The sequence below is a fragment of the Octopus sinensis genome, linkage group LG10, assembly GCF_006345805.1.
Source record: "Octopus sinensis linkage group LG10, ASM634580v1, whole genome shotgun sequence".
In the NCBI taxonomy this organism is placed as follows: Eukaryota; Metazoa; Mollusca; class Cephalopoda; order Octopoda; family Octopodidae; genus Octopus; species Octopus sinensis.
In genome coordinates, this window is record NC_043006.1 from 42,362,337 (window position 1) to 42,379,742 (window position 17,406).

The 17,406-nt window shown below is 37.5% G+C and overlaps 1 protein-coding gene across 1 annotated transcript in view; it reads right to left on the reverse strand.

The window, feature by feature from the left end:
• LOC115216380 (transmembrane 9 superfamily member 3) overlaps nt 1-17,406 on the reverse strand; it is a 67,417-nt gene that overhangs the window by 16,151 nt on the left and 33,860 nt on the right. Inside the window, exons 3-6 of the mRNA XM_029785675.2 lie at nt 8,999-9,121; nt 5,639-5,799; nt 5,066-5,143; nt 1,022-1,153 (exon numbers count right to left, since the gene is read on the reverse strand). Coding sequence (XP_029641535.1) covers nt 1,022-1,153; nt 5,066-5,143; nt 5,639-5,799; nt 8,999-9,121 — 494 coding nt within the window. The remainder of the gene's footprint in view (nt 1-1,021; nt 1,154-5,065; nt 5,144-5,638; nt 5,800-8,998; nt 9,122-17,406) is intronic.

Below are 17,406 nucleotides of genomic sequence, written 5' to 3' on the forward strand. Positions count from 1 at the left end.
TAAGGCCCAACACTTGAAAGGAACTCTGCCACTTTGCCTCTATGAGGACCAACAGTCTGAAGTAACAGGACCTCTTTTATCTTTTACTTGTTTCAGGTTTCAGGCATTAGACTGCGGTCATGCTGGGGCACTGCCTTGAAGAATTTCTTGTTAGAAGAATTGACTCAATACTTTTTTTTCTTCAGGATTGGTACTTATTCTATCAGGCTCTTTTGTCAAATTGCTAAGTTATGGGAACGTAACCACACCCACACCAGCCGTCAAGCAGTGATGGGGGACAACATACATGTGCTTCCATACAGTTTCCATCCACCAAATCCACTCCCATGGTTTTGGTTGGCCTGAAGCTATAGCAGAAGTCACCTGCCCAAGGTGCAACGCAGTGGGACTGAACCTGGAACCATGTGGCTAAGAAGCTTCTTACCACACAGCCAAGACCTACAAGAGTTAGTTGAATGAGGGCAGTGATCGTTATAGTAATAAGATATTAGAGTGTGAAATTTTGAAGCTTTACTTTAGTTGGAAGAGCAGTGATACCAACTTTCGCCCAGAACAACAATGATCATAAAGACATATTATGAACAGTAAAGAAAAAAAAAATATAAATTAAAATGAGAATATTTGAAATAAACTCAACTGCTCTCACAAACGAGAATATAGATTGGTGTATAAAACTATGTGTATATGTGAATATACTGTAAAGTGTTAATATGCATGTATAATATATAATATAAGGGAGATAATCAGAGAAAGACTTGAAAGTGAATGTAAGCTATTAATACTTCATGTAAAGTGAAGTAAATGTAACAAATAATCCAGAATCCTTGTCTGGTACCAGATCAATCCCAAAATCTAATCAGTTTGTGCCAGTCACAAGCCCAAACATCCCTGAAAGTTGCATCTGAATCCATCAAGTGGTTCTTGAGATATCTTATCCACAGACAGACAAACAAACACGATTGGAAACAATACCTCCGCCTTCGCTAAGGCAGAGGTAATTAATAAATAAATAAATGCTTACCATGTCGTCAAGATCTTCTTCACGGCTGTAACGAGCATAATCTTTACGTAAGGTCCTCATAAGGATCATACTGACAAGGCCAACCAAAAAGATCACCATCATGAAAGAATTGAAGATACTGAACCAATGAATCTGAATAGAGAAAAGCAAAATTATACTTTTAATGAATTATGGATGGTAGGTGGAGATGGACAGACAGACAGACTAGAATTTAATAATATTCACAGAGGATACAAAGAAATACAGAGCTTTCAGGCAAACAACAAAACCTTATTGTCTCAAGTCCATGGACTAATAGGGACAGTTCCCTGATTTTCATGGCTTATAAGAGACCAAAATCACAACATTCTCCCTAAATAGGACAACAGTCTGTAGCAGAGTTATGCATTTATATCTGAGTGGAGTGGAGCGACATGAAATGAAGTGTTTTGCTCAAGAACACAACTCGCCATCTGGTGCAGAAAATGAAACCACTATCTTACAATCTTGAGTGCAGCACCTTAACCACTACACTAGGCCACATGTGAAGGCCACGTGTGACAAAGAAAAAAAAAAAACAGGAGAAGCAGAGATAAGAGAAATGGAGACGGACGACAGATACAGGAATAAGGTTAAGAGGCTGAAGTGATAAGAGAGAATGAGAGAGAGAGAATGAGAGACAGAGGGGGACTGGCATGTGAGAAAAGCTATAAAGTCAATAATATGTAATAAAATAAGAAAAATAGTTTATTAAATAATGCACAGAATATGTTTCTGACAGGTGCACAAAACATCAATAAAAAAAGTAATAACCATAATTTTACACTTAAATAACAAGGCGGATAAAGATTGTCTTTCTCTCTCTCTTTTTTGTGTCAGCACAAATACATCAAACACTAAAGTAGTCATTTGATTTCTCAGAAAGCTGTTATTTGGTAGCCCACAGCCAAATTGCTTTCATTATTTCCTGCTCCGCTATCAATTAATGCAGTACATTATCAAATCAGACCAAGAGAGAGAGAGAGAGAGAGAGAGAGAGAGAGAGATAAAACAATATCAATGAAAGTAGCAGTTCGTTCATATCAACTCGAGTGGCTACTTCAACATTTAAACTGACCCTATCCGGCTCAAATAGTCTACCTGTTTTATGTTGAAACTGGCCAGATCCAGCCTCTCACACCTACACTACCTGCAATGTTGTTCTAAAAATAGCCACATCATTGAAATCTCAAAGACGCCAGACAATACATGCCCATGGGCATATGGCATAGTGGTTAAGAGCACAGGCTACTAACCCAACACATGACTAATTCAAAACAATGTGAATAAGCAAACATTACTTTTGTTATAATAATCTGAATGGCTACAAAGAGTCATATCAGTAACTAGGGGACTACCTTACTTCTGCCAAGGTTTATTAATGACTTTGAAAGCATATTTTGTGTTTTGTCTTTTTAAACTTTTAGTCAGGACGAATAGCAGTGCTCATGACCTTTTTATAGGGCTTCCAAGACTGAGAGGAAGGAGGGAGAAAATTGTCCTCAAACTGGAGATCAAGCCCAAACACTTGCAACAGAATGGACTCAACTAAGAGCACCCAAGGTGCCAGGTGGTCGTGGTGCTTAGCCAAGTCATGGATTTTGTCTACCACTACCCAAACAGGGTATTATGGAATCTTAACTATGAATGCAAAGAACAAAAACAAATAGTAGCAAGACACCGAGCCTGACTTTCTTACATTTCAACAAACCCAACCCAACCCAGAACCACTAGGCAGCTGGTCAGACCATGATCAAACCACAGTAGTTTGACATGATCAATCTATTAAGCAGCCGATCAGTGTCCAGCCATCACATGATTCAATCTTCTAGAATTTTCTCCTTGCACCCTAAAAAAAGGCAGTTTTTGACAGTAACTGCAGAGTGCTGAGGCAGCCATATGTTGTGTCTCCATTCTTATTTGTTTATTGCCCACAAGGGGCCAAACATAGAGGGGACAAACAAGGAGATTAAGTCGATTACATCGGCCCCAGTGTGTAACTGGTACTTAATTTATCGACCCTGAAAGGATGAAAGGCAAAGTCAACCTTGGCGGAATTTGAACTCAGAACGTAAAGACAGACGAAATACTGCTAAGCATTTCACCCAGCATGCTAACACTTCTGCCAGCTCGCCTGTTGTGTCTCCATTCTTGCCACATCCAACCAATTAAGAGAGATGGCAGATAATAGGCAGGAATTTTTGTCACAATAAATATTTTTTTTATTTTCTCTAGTTTCAGCTCAGTAAGCATCTCAATGTGATGGGCCAGTAAGCTTGTTGTAAACTCCAAGTAAGCTGCTCCTATCAGTAAGCTTGCCATAAACTCCAAGCAGTATGTCCCTCCCAGTATGTAATTGTTGTTAATATTAGTAAAGACCAACACAGTTAAAACTCCATTTGCCATAAAAAAATTTTCTGATAATTGTTCACAGATGTTTTTAATTATTTCCTCTTGCAGCCAGAGAAATACATTTCCATTCATCGACTCAACCAGTCATCAGCTCAGACTAGACCAACAGCAATAACAAAAACGCTACAACCCACAAAGCATACTTCCCACAGACTCTGGCCAAATATGAGAACAGAGAGTCTGAACAAAGACTGTCAGGAATTTTATTCAATACCTTAATGACTCTACCAGTTTGTCACCTTTTGCTAGTTCAGTACCTTGCAAATATTTCCTTTTTCCTTTTAAATCTCAGATCTTAAAATAAATGAGTAGCTGGTCAGATTTGAGCCAGCAATAGCTAAATTACCTCCCTTCAGCAAGGATATAAAAGTTTATACAGGCATTTACGGAGCTGATTTATATACTTTTCCATCAGGGTCTTGCTCTGACTAACATATTAAGGACAATATTTATGTTATAAGCCTAATGAATAAAGAATTTACACTTAGTTTAATTAATACAGCTTCAAATTTAAAATGAAGCCAGATTAAAGTTTTCAGCATCAGGAAAAGACTATCTAATAAATGTATAATAAACCTGAAGGGAAAGAAATGAAGTATCAAATTCGATGTGGATAAATTTCTGAGATTAAGGTATATAATTTAGTATTATCATCATGGTCGTCTTTTAACGTCCACTTCCACATGCCTGCATGTGGATCAGACAGAATTTTATTGGGGTAGATTTTCAATGTTGGATGCCCTTCCTGTCAGCACCCCTCACCAGTTTCCAGGTAAGGTAATATTTCCTCACAGCCAGACATATTTTTGTGGAAGATTGGAAATGAACATAGCTTGCATAATGGTGATGCTTGTTTACAATCATCATGTGCTGTCAAGATAAACACACACACACACACACACACACAGTAGAAAACACTTGACCAAAGTGCCATGCAGTGGAATTAGACCCAAGGCCACATAGTTAGAAAGCAAGCTCTTTAACTATTACATAGTCACACCTGTGCATCATCATCCTCGTCGTTTAACGTCCGCTTTCCATGCTGGCATGAGTTGAACAGTTTGACTGAGGACTAGCAAGCCAGGAGGCTGCACCAGGCTCCAATCTAATCTGGCAAGGTTTCTACATCTTGATGCCCTTCCTAATGCCAACCACTCCAAGACTGTAGCCTGTGCTTTTTACATGCCGCTGACACAGGGACTAGTCAGGCGGCACTGACATTGACCACACTCAAATGGTGCTTTTTACATGCCACCAGCATGGGTGCCAGTCAGGCAGCACTGGCATCAGCCATGACTACGATTTCACTTGACTCAACAGATCTTCTCAAGCACAACATATTACCCAACGATTGAAAGGTACTCCTAAACAGGCCAGTTATGCAACACTGGCATCGGTCATGACAATCTCACTAGGCTTGCCAGGTCTTCTCAAGCACAGCATATCTCCAAAGGTCTCAGTCATTTGTCAAGCACAAAATAATTCCTCTCGTTCAAACAAATCATTAAAACACAATATAATTCAGTCAAAAAAATCTGAATATGAAAAACAAAAGACCCACTTATACAAAATTGGTTGAGAAGTAACAAAATAATAGAATTAAAAGAAACTTACTCGATGTTGGAAAAAGCTGGGATCCAAGTATTTATCAAACCTATCTGCAAACTTAATGGATGATGGGATCCATTTTACCTGGGATTAAAGCAAAATGGAAATCATTAAGTAAGAGACACAAAATGAAACTATTCGACACAAGGCTATTCATTACAAGTGAATATGTAACTGAACTGTCCAATCAAAGTGTATGAGTGTACATCTACACTTTCTGCCATAGCAAACAAATTTATGGCTCACTAGATGAGATTCAGAACACATTCATTCAGTATACAACATTATCAATAAGTAACCTCAGTGATATAGAGAGGAGTTAAGCTGGAAGCCAGGAGGAGACGATGAGCAGTGATTTGGTCACCTCTGCTGACCCACCAACAGGAGGCTGTTATGGTTTAGAGTCAAAACACTAAATGATCATTGTATAATGTTTGATGACATCAGTTCCTCCTGACCAAAAACCCACTCACTTTGGTGAGTGGAAAAGAAACACCTTCATAATATTATCTCTTAGTATCGATACTGTTGCCAATACATATATTTTAGAAATAGGAAAACGTAACAATTTGGCCTTACCTGGTAAGTGAAGGTTAGCTTAATCTTAGGTTCAAGCTTCACCTTTGACTCGCTCGTCAAGTTTACATCAACTATTTGTTTGCCATTGAAGCCAATGTCAAACTTCTTATGTGTCCAGATGTAATAGGTTTCACCACCTTCACCAATCTCTCCAACAATACCTAGGAGTAGAACAGTTGAGCATTAAAGAGAATTAGCTGAAAACCATTGCTGAATATCATCATCATCGTAACATTTAAATTAGAAACGGAGCAAGAGTATTTACGAAGTCACTCAACATGTTAAAAATGGCAGCTAAATCGCCTGTAAATCACACACCCTACCATCTGAAAATGAAAAGATTCATTGGCTGTCTGGAAAAGTAGGAGGGGGACACCCTGTTTTTTTTAGCATTTTTTTACTTGTTTCAGTCATTGGGATGTGACAGTGCCAGAGGACAGCCTTGAAAGTTTTAGTTGAACAAATCGACCCCTGTAATTAGTTGTCTCTTTTTAAGTCTGGTGCTTATTCAAACGGTCTCTTTTGCCAAACAGATAAGACACAGTGATGCAAACAAACCCTCACCAGTTCTCAAGCAGGGGAGGAAAGAAACATACAAACACACACAACACAGGCTGCCATACAGTTTCTGTCAACCGAATTCACTCACCAGGTTCACCAGGCAATGGTCAGCCCAGGGATATAATAGAAGACACTTGCTCAAGGTAAGGTGCCATACAGTGTGACTGAACCCAAAACCACATGGCTGCAAAGTGAGCTTCTTAACCACTCAACCATGCCTGTGCTAATGGCTGAAATGCCACTGATCATGAAGCCAACCCATCAGGACTGACCTGGTGTTAATATAACTATCATAGTAAGCTGAAAGTTGAACTTAATTGTTTTCTTTGGCTAAACATGGATTTGTTGGCAACCCACTTAAAAGATTTCTGAGAACAGTTGCCAACTTCAGATTCAATAAAAACAAAATTTTCTTACTAATATATCAGTTTCCATTTCCATCTTGAAACCCTGCCGGATTAAACTAATCCCCAACATATCAGATAACAACCAAAAAATAGGAGGAGGGGAAACTTGAAGGGAAAGAAATTAAAATACATGAATACAATTGCAATTAATTAACAGTAGTGATTGCTATCAGCAAATGAGTTGAATACACAAACAAACAAACAAACAAGAAACAAACAAATGAATAAAGAGGAATATTCAACGAATAAATTGCAGAGCTTAAGATCATTTTTCATAATTTTAATGTTTGTTGTTCTTCCATGCTGGCACAAGTCAAAAATTGAAAAGTAAAAAGACCAAAATAAAACAATAAGCATTCATAAATCTTTCCAGTCCACAGCTGTTGGCTGTAATTAATATTCTAAATGAATAACCAATTAACAATAGAAATGAACAAGAAAAAAAGAATATATATATATATATATATATATATATATATATATATATATATATATATATGTATATAAAAGCAAATGTGTGTGTGTGTGAATACATATCATTTTCAATGACGATCTATTTATATTTAGCACAAACACACAAAGCAGTGAGGATGAGCATAAAAATGTCTACATATATTTTTAACACGCTCCTGCACAATAGAACATGGGGTTCTGTCTCACACATTCTAGAATTATGTCTCACAGATAAACTTATCTCTATAGACTTAGTGTGTAAAAACACAATGAGCCAAGCACTAAGAAACACCAGCAGACAACCAATGTTTTGGCATAATATCACCTCTTCAGTTATAAACACTACCTTGGTGATTGAAAGCCTAGGAACTTTCATTGCAAAATATGGCAAACAGCAAACAGTACATTTACTGGTGTGTGTCGAAGCTTACTAAGGACATATCTTTATAGCAACTCTTGTTGCCTTGAATGTTTGTATTAAGTTAATGCCAGCAGGGTAAAAGTTCCAGCTTAATTAAAAATGATCAAAACTGCATCTACCACTGAAGAGACAAAATTACACCAAAACACCCGATCTTGTAGTCTGCTGACATCATATGGAGTTTAGCTTGATGTGCTTTCACACACTAATCTTATAGAGAGATTTTTCTTTCAGGTAAGATCCCACAGTAAATGGTGGCTACTCTTGTTATAGATTATTAATGAGACAGTTTTTTATTAGAGGACAGGAAAAAGATGTGCTGCAACCACTGTTAGTAGGGCTGGATGTGTGTGTGTGTAAAATCACATATGTCTGAATGTCTGACTGTGCCTATATAGGTGTGTATGCAGGTGTAAAGAAAATTGTTTGGTTAACGAGTCTGTTTCTTAATCTCCTGGCTTTAGGCTTGGTGTTGCATCAGCAGAAGCAGTTGCTATTGCTATGACTACAACAGCTTTCTGCTATCTCTGCTACTGTTGCCATCAGCTTCCCTTCTAAAGGGGAGGAACAAACCACTCCAACTACATTTACGGCTTCTACCATTTCCACCACCACCACTACTACTACTGCAACTTCTACAGGTGAGAATGGTACAGCTGCAACTACTAATAGCTATTCCTTAAAACCAACAAAAGACAACTGCTTAAAGCACTACTACTACTACCACCACCACCACTACTACTAGTATTACTACTACAACCCAGTAACCATCAAAGGGTAACAAGCTACCAACACCATGTGAATTTATAAGAAAAACACATTAACTTTCAGAACTGTATTATGAAAGATTGATTTAATTTAAATCTAATTTCAATTTATTTTATTTTCTCTTACAGCATGACTAAATCATATTAAAAACTGAAACTGGTAGCATAATTTGATAAAAATGTAAATGCTTACTCTTTTGTCCTTGCTGAGGCTCTCAAAGTATTTTTTTTATTCTTTTAAAATAAATTTACTTGAAAGAAATCTCTCAACCTTTTTATATATATATATATATATATATATATATATATATATATATATATATATATATATATATATAAATTTTTGCTCTGCCACGTAAACAGACCATGTGCTGGTGCCACTTACAAAGCACTTGTGCCAGGGCCACGTAAAAAGTACCCATGCCAGTGTCACATAAGAAGCACTCGTGCCAGTGCCACATAGGAGGCTAACATGCCAGTGACATGTAAGAAATACGCAGTACATGGTGTAATATGGTTGGTGATAGGAGGGGTATCCAGTCACAGAAACCATGCCAAATCAGACTGGAACGTAGTCCAACTCTCCAGATGGTCGAACTGTCCAATCCATACCAGCATGAAAAACAGACATATGATGATGATGATGATGACAATGATGATGATGATTATGAATGTAATTAAATTCAAAGAATTTTATAAGTGTAATAAATCTGAAATATTTGAATACAAAGCACCCAAGTAGGATACTCACCCCAAACTGGTAGATCATCAATGTACATCTGGTACCAGTAATGATTTTTAACAGCATAAACAAATGCTTGATATTTTTCTTCTGTTAATTCTACAGTACAATATTCTGTTTTCTTAACTTCAACTGCAGAAAGAAAATAAAATAAAATAATAATTAAAGCTAAATTCAAAATTATTCCAATAATTTTTAAACGCATAAATAAATCATAACGAAAATAATAACCAAATGTTATTAATTATAAGAATATTTTACACCCATTAGTGCCCTTTTTTTTTTTATTTGATTACCAAAAATTTTTTTTTATACAACTTTATCTGATACTAAATATATTTAAAAAAAAAAAAATTATTACAATATTTGAAAGACACTCCAGACAGGATGACTAAAGATATCTCAGAAAAATACAAGTGCTGCAAGAATATGATGGATTATCCTGCTGGTCCTAAAAAAGGATCATGGGCGCTAATGGGTTAAATACAAGGTTATTCAAAAAGAATGAACTGATTTCATCATGCAATATTTTAATAAGGAAAAGCAATAGAAAACTCCAGCTAAGTTACAAGTATTTACTCACAATCAACTTTTATTTCCTGTCTCACAAGTGTTCAATGTGGCCACCACCTGCAGCCATGGGGAACATCAATGTGACAAAGAGAATTCCTCCCAGACACGTGTCAGCATGTCAAGATCCACTGAGTTGATCCCTGTTGTTATTCAATGTTTAAGATTTTTTTCTCGTGGGGATGTGTAAAAGATCGTGTTTATGTTCCACTGCTACCCACTAACCTCGATGACCTTAAATATCAAATAACAACAGCGATCAACTCAGTCGATTGTGATATGCAGATACGCGTCTGGGAGGAATTCTCTTATCGCACTGATGCTGCCTGTGCAATAGGTGATGGCCACATTGAACACTAGTAAGACAGGAAATAAAAGTTGATTGTGAATAAATACTTGTGACTTAGCTGGAGTTTTCTATTGCTTTTCCTTATTAAAATATTGCATAATGAAATCGGTTCGTTCCTTTTGAATAACCCTGTAAATACACACACACAGTGAGGTGCTTCATTTGCTGAAAAGAGCAAATACATCACACCCTGCTGGCTTAAAAACATAAAAACAATGAACACAAAGTTTTGTAATCCTAGCTGGTCACAATGTAACCAAAGAAAAAAAAAACAAGACAGTCACATCTGGAACATTTCTGATCAAACATTTACTGGATTAGAACAGACCCAAGGCTAAAGAACAAGAACTAGTATAAACACAGATTATCTATACACATTGAATATATGGAGATAGGGATAAAGCAAAGGAAATGAAAGCACATATTGTAAATAGGTCAAACACCTCAGTGAAAATTTTAGAGATCAGTATATACTTCTTTCATATAAGAAAAAATCAATTACAAAATAAAATAAACAGCAATTTGCTATTTAAAACTAAGCAAAAACGTTGCATGAATAAACAGAATCTCAATTTAATACTAGATGAAAACTGTAGCAGGAAATACTAAGTTAACATAGAAACAACAAGTACAACTGTTAAGAAATCTTTTGTACTCTAGGCACAAGGCCAGAAATTTTTGAAGAGTGGGTGGGGCAGTCGATTAGATCAACTCCAGTACACAACTAGTACTTAATTTATTGACCCTGATGTCAAAGTCGACATCGGTGGAATTTGAAATGAAAATGTAAAGACAGACAAAATACCGCTAAGCATTTCGCAAGGCGTGGTAACGATTCTGCCAGCTCGTAGCCTTACTATTATTGAGAAATCACAACAGAAATGAGTCTAGCTTTTATTTGTTTCAGATACTAAACTACGGTCATGCTGGGGCACTGCCTTGAAAAATTTAGGTTGAATGAATTAACCTTAGTACTAACTTTTTTTTTTAAGCTCTCTCACAAACACACACACAATGGGCTTCTTTCAGTTTCCATCTATCTACAAAATGCACTCACAAAGCTTTGGTCAGCCTCAGCTTAAAGTAGAAGACACTTGCCCAAGGTGCTATGCAGTGGGACTGAACCTAGAACCATGTGGTTGAGAAGCAAACTTTTCACCACACAGCAACTCCAGCGCCTGTACGAATAATAACACTGAACAACAAATTTCAGGGTCAAGCAAAAAAAAAAAACATAGTTCTCATATACATTTATGAAGTTGCTTGAGCTAAATTCGAATTTTATAACAAAAATTTCCCATGACATTACATTTTCTTGTAAATTACCAACTTAATAATTATGCAATTATACCAATTTCCACAATACCATAAATTCATTTTGCTCCTAAAGTCAGATTAAATATGTCCATTGTAATTGATTTATAAATATATAATGAATGAGCTTGTTTGTTGGCATTATATAATGTACTGACCTACATTTTAGTATTTACTTCTTTATTTATAAGACATCTCAGGTGTGTCATGCTTCAGGTTCCAGCAGAAATCAGCCAGCATTGCTGGGCTCCATTTTCCCTTATACCTGTTTTCCATTGACGCTATACCTCGATGGAAACTCTCTCCATATCCATCACTTACATCTCCTGCATTCTCTGAGAAGGACAGACGAGAATAAAGAAAGTGTATCTTCAGTGACATATTGCATCCGAGATCTTGGAAGCACTTGATTAAGCACTCCACTATACTCTCTCGCTGGGCCACTCCGTGCTTTCCCAAAATTCCTTTGCATACATCTTTGAATGCATGCCAGGCCACAAGCTCAGTTTCATCCATTGTCACCTCATCAGCTATATGTCAACAAATCTGAGGGTCTATGGATATGCCCTCTTTAACCTTGGCATCATTTATTTTAGGGAAGATCACGTTAAGGTACTGGAAATATGGCTTGTTAAGTTGCAAGTGTTAAATCACAAACTAGATCAGGTTGGGTGATAAGGTGGGGCTTCTTGTCAGATTTACCATGGATATGGATCTATATAACTACAAAAATATTGAGTGTACTTTTATAATTTTCATAGGTTAGGTTAACAAATACCTTAGGAATACCCCATTAAAATTATATCAAAATCCATTCATGACTTTCTAAAAAGCAAAAGCCCATCTAATCAAATAAAACACCTTGTACTAATTTTCACCACCATTTGTTTAACCAGTTTGAAATCAACTCATTTCATACTGAAATGCTTCTAAGTCTCTAGCATGAAACTAGTGGCTTTAGTGTGTCCATATTTAAATAAGAACCCTCAACTATAAAATTACATAAGAACAGCTTTTACTGAACCATTAAGTTATGGGGATGTAAGCAAACCATTACCAGCTATAAAGCAAGGGATGCAGGAGCGAACCCTCATACAGGGGGTGTATACAGGAATTGAACCCAAAACCATGTGGTTGCAGAGTGACAGTCTTAACCACATAGCTACCTTCCAAGCAGTAATTTCACACAGATATTTCTGAAGATCTCTCCAAATTCCTATTGACTCTTAGATTCAATTAAAACCTAAGCAATGTAATTTTGTTTTTAAAAAATATGCTTCTAAAAATAGTCAAAATTAAATATTGCTTTTTTTTTTTTAGGGAGGTGAACATAATGTACTTTCGTACTTTACTTTTAAACAGGATATCACCAGTGTACAATCACAAATTTTATTAACCAGTGTATAATCACTAAGTTTGAACAGGTAGCATAAATTAACATTAAAAAAAAAAAAAGATGTGAAAGAGATTTCAAGCAATAGCTTTTTTTTTTTTGCCCTTCTGTTTTTTGTTTTTACCTTACATGTCTGAATTAGTTACAAGGATGAAATGCAACTGTATTCAAAACTTCTATAACTATATTAGGTTATTTGACCTAATCAATAAGATTTTACAATATAACATTAATTACGTATAAAATACATAAATTGTGGTTTCAAATTAATTACTGATGCTTTGCTTTTTCCAATTATTATGAATATTAAAACAAGTCAAGATATTTTAATTACTTTATGGGAATGACATTTGCTTTAACTCATTCTCTCTCTTTCTCTACCAGTGCCTCTTAACATCTGTTGCTTCTTCATTGCTCATATTAATATCCCCCAACCTCTTTCTCTCTCTCACTGTACACTGCAACAGCAAGCATTCCTTGCAGATACAAAGAGAGAAAGTCCTCAGACACCATTCAATGTTTTTATTCAAGTTACAAAAGTCACAAACCAATTTCTGCAATTATGGCAAACGCAACGTAGTTACATTTTCAATTTTAAAAAATTATACATAACAGCATATGATACTCTGTTCACTTAAATATACCATCACTTTGAAACCATATGATGCACCCTGTCACAATTACAGCATTTGGACCTCTGCTGGTGACAAAGGGCCTCTTGCTCAGAGTAAAAGGTAGACTGTATGACGCATGTGTACGAACAGTCATGCTACATGGCAGTGAAACATGGGCCATGACTGCTGAGGACTTGCGTAAGCTAGCAAGGAATGAAGCCAGTATGCTCCAATGGATGTGTAATGTCAGTGTGCATACTCGACAGAGTGTTAGTCCCTTGAGAGAAAAGTTGGACCTAAGAAGCATCAGATGTGGTGTGCAAGAGAGACGACTGCGCTGGTATGGCCATGTGGCAAGAATGGATGTGGATAGCTGTATGAAAAAGTGCCACACCCTAGCAGTTGAGGGAACCTGTGGAAGAGGTAGACCCAGGAAAACCTGGGATGAGGTGGTGAAGCATGACCTTCGAACATTGGGCCTCACCAAGGTAATGACTAGTGACCAGGATCTTTGGAAATATGCTGTGCTTGAGAAGACTCGGCATGCCAAACGAGACCATAACCTCGTGGCCTATGCCAGGGGTATAACCAGCCCACTTATGCATACCTTTCCTTCATTGGACACTAAACTCTGCTTGCGAAGACCTGTTGAGGCAAGTGAAATCGAAATCAAAATCAAATTCGATGACTGACATCCATGCTATTGGCGCACTAAGAGTACCATACGAGCATGATCGTTGCCAGAGCAACAAACTGGCCTCCGTGCTGGTGGCACGTAAAAAGCACCATTCAAGCGTGATCGTTACCTGCGTCGCCTTACTGGTACTTGTGCTGGTGGCACACAAATAAACATACGAGCGAGGTTGTTGCTAGTGCCACTGGACTGGCTCCTGTGCAGGTAGCACATAAAAAGCACCATTTGAGCGTGGCAGTTGCCAGTACCACCTGACTGGCCCTGCCAGTGGCACGTAAAAGCACCCACTACACTCTCGGAGTGGTTGGCATTAGAAAGGGCATCCAGCTGTAGAAACTCTGCCAGATCAGATTGGAGTTTGGTGCAGTCATCTGGTTTGCCAGACCTCAGTAAAATCGTCCAACCCATGCTAGCATGGAAAGCAGACGTTAAACGATGATGATGATGATGATGATGATGTATAGCCCAACACACTTCCTCTAACTAATTCGTCATAAAAAATCTAAGAGTAGTTTAGTTATTAAAAAACCAAATTCAATTGTTACTTTTTAACTTTGATAGTAAGAAAAACACATCAACGGATATAATTACAATGCCATGCGTGACATTGACATTTTTCTCTTCAGTTATTAGAAGAAAAAAACGAAAATAAAATCAATATAACTACATGTTGACTTTCTTCTAAAGTTACAAATGGTATGTATTCACAGCCACTACTCAAATTTCTTTGTCAAATGAATGGCTTATTTTTTCACATTGCTTTGAATTCATACACCTTGTTTTGAATTAATCTTGTAGCTTCAAGATTTCAAAGGCATTCTTTTATTCTTTTATTTTTTTTCGGTCATTTGACTGCAGCCATGCTGGAGCACCGCCTTTAGTTGAGCAAATCAACCCCTGGACTTATTCTTTGTAAGCCTGGTACTTATTCTATTGGTCTCTTTCACCGAACCACTAAGTTATGGGGACGTAAGCACACCAGCATCGGTTGTCAAGTGATGTTAGGGGGACAAACACAGACGCATATACACACACAGAAAAACCAAAGCAAAGATGAAGACAGGTGTATAAACAACAATCGGGTGTATTAGTTTGACACTCGGGAAGGTGAGAAAGTGTTTTACATTTCGAGCCTATGCTCTTCAACAGAAAGAAACACAAGGAAATAAACAGAGAGAGAATAAAAAAAACTTGAGGAGCTATGGCGACTCATATATACGACAGGCTTCTTTCAGTTTCCGTCTACCAAATCCACTCACAAGGCTTTGGTCAGCTCAAAGCTATAGTAGAAGACACTTGCCCAAGGTGCCATGCAGTGGGACTGAACCCGGAACCATGTGGTTGTTTAAGCAAGCTACTTACCACACAGCCACTCCTATTTTCAGAATGACATTGTAGAGTAGGTGTGAGAAGTCAGATTTGGTCAGATTTAACATAAAACAGGTAAAATATTTGGGCCAGATAAGGCCAGATTAAATGCTAAGGGGTTAAGTCAGTGTGATTGTACCTGAAGTAACTGATCTTCAGCAGTAATAGTTCTGTTTATACCAAATTCAAATCTCATTAATCACAACTGATTTTCCTTGTATTATTAATAAAAAAAAAGCACTAGTGTTATAGGTATGAGATATATTGGCCCAGATGCTTTGGTGTCATTGATTAGATATGACTTATTCGATATCAAATGTATTAATCTATCTCTCATTCCCCCACTGCACACCAACCCTACTGTTTGTGTAGGAGCATATTTCTAGAGAAAGATTTTACATCAATAGTGTTCAATTAGCAAATTGTAATCTCTCTCTCATGGAGGCGCGTGGCTCAGTGGTTAGAGTATCAGCATCATGATCGTAAGATTGTGGTTTCAATTCCTGGACCGGGCGACGCGTTGTGTTCTTGAGCAAAACACTTCATTTCACGTTGCTCCAGTCCACTCAGCTGGCAAAAATGAGTAACGCTGCGATGGACTGGCATCCCGTCCAGCTGGGGAACACCTACGCTATAGAAACCGGGCCCTTGAGCCTGGCTAGGCTTTAAAAGGGTGCATTTATTATTTTTTTAAATCTCTCTCACACATAGTCTGTATGTGCATATTTATGTGTACATGCGTGTGCACAAAACATACAGGCACCAAAACAGGTTGAATCTCCAGTCAGCCATGCCAAATCATCAACATTCAAACAATCATACCCAATCCTCTCATTCTGTGGTATTCATTATCGGCGGCATTTTAGCATGGGTCCAATCATTTATTTGGTTTCTTTTTGACCACTTCTTCCCCTCTCTGTGTTTTTGCCTCTGATGACTAATGAGGCCAATTCTGTGGTATTACACTGAAGACAATTGACTGCAGGTGAGTTTGGCCTGAATAAGGAATGCTAATTACTTATTATAGACAGATACTGTAACTTGACAGTAATTCTTAGAGTAAATTCCAAAATACAGTAATACCTCACTTTACGAGTTTTTATGCGTTTTATTTATTGTTTATAAGTTTTCGCTTTACAAGTGTTCCCCGGGAATTAATTAACTCATATATCAAGGCATTACTGTAAATGGTTTCTACTTCCAAGCGAAATTGTTTGACTTCCAGTGCTAATGCTCCTGAGAAAAGCATGACCATTCTACTTTACACCAATATATTTGAAGTATCAAGAGTATTTTCCCTAACAAAAAGATCAAAACTAAAAGGGTTCCACAGATGCTTTCACATCTAGGAGATTGTTGAAATCTTTAAAGCGCAGGAGTAGCTTGCTTAACAACCACATGGTTCTGGGTTCAGTCCCACTGCGTGGCACCTTGGGCCGACCAAAGCCTTGTGAGTGGATTTGGTAGACAGAAACTGAAAGAAGCCTGTCATATATATATGTGTATGTGTGTTTTGTGTGTCTGTGTTTGTCCCCCCAACATTGCTTGACAACTGATGCTGGTGTGTTTACGTCCCCATAACTTAGCAGTTCAGCAAAAGAGACCAATAGAACAAGTACTAGGCTTACACAGAATAAATCCTGGGGTCGATTTGCTCAACTAAAGGCGGTGCTCCAGCATAGCTACAGTCAAATGACTGAAACAAGTAAAAGAGGTAACAGAATAGCTTTATCATCATCAGCAGCAGCTTGTTTCAATGTCCACTTTTCTATGATTGCAGGTGTCATAGAAAGTTTGTTGAGGCAGATTTTCTATGCCTGGATACCCTTCCCATCACCAACCCTCACCTGTTTCCAAGTAAGCTAATATTTCCCTAATGACCAGAGATGTTTTTTTTTTTGTTTTTTTTTACAGAAAATTGGAAACGAAGACCATTTAAACTATCACAAAATGTCATGGCAAGGAGACAGCAACACACACATGCAGACACACACACACACATGCAGACACACACATACACACATGCAGACGCATACACACGATGATGATCTTTCAGTTTCCATCTACCACATCCACACACAGGCATATAGCAGAAGACACTTGCACAAGGTGCTC